This window comes from Gavialis gangeticus, unplaced genomic scaffold (assembly GCF_001723915.1).
Source record: "Gavialis gangeticus isolate Ggan-Ray unplaced genomic scaffold, GavGan_comp1, whole genome shotgun sequence".
Taxonomy (NCBI): Eukaryota; Metazoa; Chordata; order Crocodylia; family Gavialidae; genus Gavialis; species Gavialis gangeticus.
The window spans coordinates 2,651,279-2,653,745 of NW_017729018.1; the positions used below are offsets into that span (position 1 = coordinate 2,651,279).

Genomic DNA, 2,467 nt, shown 5'->3' on the forward strand with positions numbered 1-2,467 from the left:
GCTATTTTCCACACTCCCCCCCCCACCCCCCCAGCGAAACTGGGATGATTCGAGCCCAGTGGAAAGAACGCAGGGCAGATAAGCTGAGCAAACAGCACGGCAATGAGGAGGGGGAATCTTTCCTGCTTGAAAGTTTCTGTTTGGAGGAGTGGGGATGGGATGAGGGGCAGGTCGGTAGGGCCGGCCAGGGGCTGCCTGGGCCGGTTCTGGAGGGCCTGGCCCGGACTCCTAGCCAGGGCCCCATATAAAGCAGGAAACTGGCAAGCAGAGGGAGAACGAAGGAGTGAACTGGCCACGGCAGGACGTGGAGGGCAGCTGCAGAGCAGGTACCTGGGCACCTGAGACGGTACACTGATGGACAGGCAACCACCCCGTCTTCTCCCCTTCTGGAGGGACTCCCAGCCCCAGCCCACCAGACCCTGCTCCTCTTCCAAAGCAGACAGACCCCACTGTCCCCCAGACGCCCACTCTGCTTCTGGACGCAGGGATCAAGCCCCGGCATCCCGGCTCCCACCTCTCTTCCCCCACCTGCAGCCACGAGGCGCCACGCCTCTCCCCGAACAGATCGGTAGAGCCAGGGCCTTGTTCCCCAGCATGTCTCGCTCTGGGGGACAGCGGGGTCTGGGGGGTTAGAGCAGGGGTGCTGGCCCTACCCCCAGTCCCGAGAGAGAAATGAGCACTAGTGGGCTGGGGCTTCTGGGATCTGCCCTCGGCTCTGGCCCTGACTTCACTGCTCCCTCCAGGGTGGAGTCCGTGCCTCGGTTTTACGGGCTGCAAAATACCGGTGGCTGCTACACGCCCGTACGTGTGCATGCTTGTGTGTCCGTGTGCGTGTGCCGGCTGGGGGGACTGGATCCTGCTCCTCGTGCCCGCACGTGTAACTCCCTCCTAACCCTCCCTGCTCCAAGCAGAAGGACCCCGTGACTCGCCCCCCCGCTCCACCATGGACTCTCCAGCCTATAAAACTGTCATGGCCTTGGGGCGGTTCAAGGTGAGGAGGCTCCAGACCAGGCCGGCCAAGAAACCCAGCAGGGGAGAGGACAGCGGCCCCCAGCCCCCGGCCCCGGGGGGCTCAGGCCAGGCAGAAGAAGGGGGCTCCTTGTCGGCGCCCCCGGACTACGAGACCACCATTGATGCCAGCCCCTGCTATGAGTTTTACGCGCACTCGGTGCTGCCTGGACGAGCCCGCAAGAGCCGCCCCTCCCTGGAAGTGCTGTGCAATGCGGTAGGGCCTTAGGGGCAGGATGTGGGGAGTGGGCTCAGGGTGGGGGGCACGGTGCTGCAGGGAGCAAGGTGGGCACTGTGCGTCTGCTGGCGGTGAGGGAAGGAGGGGCGGGCAGGTTAGCGGGGATCAGTGCTGCAAGGTGTGCAGGACAGGATGACACCGTTAAAGGAGCTGTGCTGGGGGCAGAGTGGGGAGGGTCTGCCGGGCGGCTCTAACCCTGCTTTCCATCTGTGCCCAGGAAAATGGAGAGGTTTTCCCTGAAGTACCGGACCCTGGGGTCCCCGACTCAAAGGTGACGGACGACGATCCAGAGGCAGCAGCCTCCGTGGCAGAGCCTGTCCGGTTTGGCTGGGTCACTGGCGTGATGGTAAAGGGAGCTTTTCCCCCTCTGAGAGGGGCGTGGGGCCAGTCGGGGAGCAGGCCAGACTCTGGGCTCCCATCATCCGCTCTCTTCTGGTTTCTCTCCCCAGATCCGGTGCATGCTGAACATCTGGGGTGTGATCCTCTACCTCCGGCTGCCCTGGATCACGGCTCAGGCTGGAATCGGTAATGGGGCTTGCTTCCCCGCAGCCGGGGAGCTGGGAGAGGAGGGACCGGGGTGGGAGCCCACCCAGAGGGGTGGAGGCAGCAGGGAGCAGGCCCATCCTCTGGCTTTCACCACTCATTGACTCCCACCCCCACAGGGCTGACTTGGCTGATCATCCTCATGTCGGCGTTGGTCACTACTGTCACCGGCCTCTCGATCTCGGCCATCTCCACCAATGGCAAGGTCAAGGCAGGTGAGTTGTGTGGCTCCAGGCACCCTGCTATCAGCACAGCCATGGCAGGACAGCAAACCACAGTCCCCAGGCTGGCCATTGCGGGGAGGGCTGGTGCTGTGGTGGGGTCAGTGGGGGCTGGACTGGTTGCACCATATGGAGGCAGGATGAGCTGGAAGCCAAGCGAGTGCTCCGTGCTGGAAGCAGGTAGTTCAACTTAATAGCAGGCCCATGTGACTATGCATACGTGTGGGCACATGCATACACATGCATGCACGCACGCACACACACACAGTCTCTAGGGCTCTCCTTACAGCTGCACCAAGTCAAGAGTTGGATCCCACCCTGCTGAGCAAGCCTGACTCTCTGTCTGTCCAAGCACAGGGGGCACCTATTTCCTGATCTCACGCAGCCTGGGTCCTGAGCTGGGAGGCTCTATCGGGCTTCTCCAGGCACTACAGTAATACAGATCATTTTTAGCAAT

At 62.7% G+C, this 2,467-nt stretch overlaps 2 protein-coding genes across 3 annotated transcripts in view; one reads left to right on the top strand and one right to left on the bottom strand.

Annotated features, from left to right (window-relative positions):
• KLHL33 (kelch like family member 33) overlaps positions 1 to 2,467 on the bottom strand; it is a 20,403-nt gene that overhangs the window by 8,406 nt on the left and 9,530 nt on the right. The gene's annotated exons all lie outside the window — the stretch shown is intronic.
• SLC12A3 (solute carrier family 12 member 3) overlaps positions 1 to 2,467 on the top strand; it is a 23,131-nt gene that overhangs the window by 1,263 nt on the left and 19,401 nt on the right. Inside the window, exons 2-5 of the mRNA XM_019513231.1 lie at positions 912 to 1,225; positions 1,464 to 1,592; positions 1,696 to 1,771; positions 1,909 to 2,004. Coding sequence (XP_019368776.1) covers positions 912 to 1,225; positions 1,464 to 1,592; positions 1,696 to 1,771; positions 1,909 to 2,004 — 615 coding nt within the window. The remainder of the gene's footprint in view (positions 1 to 911; positions 1,226 to 1,463; positions 1,593 to 1,695; positions 1,772 to 1,908; positions 2,005 to 2,467) is intronic.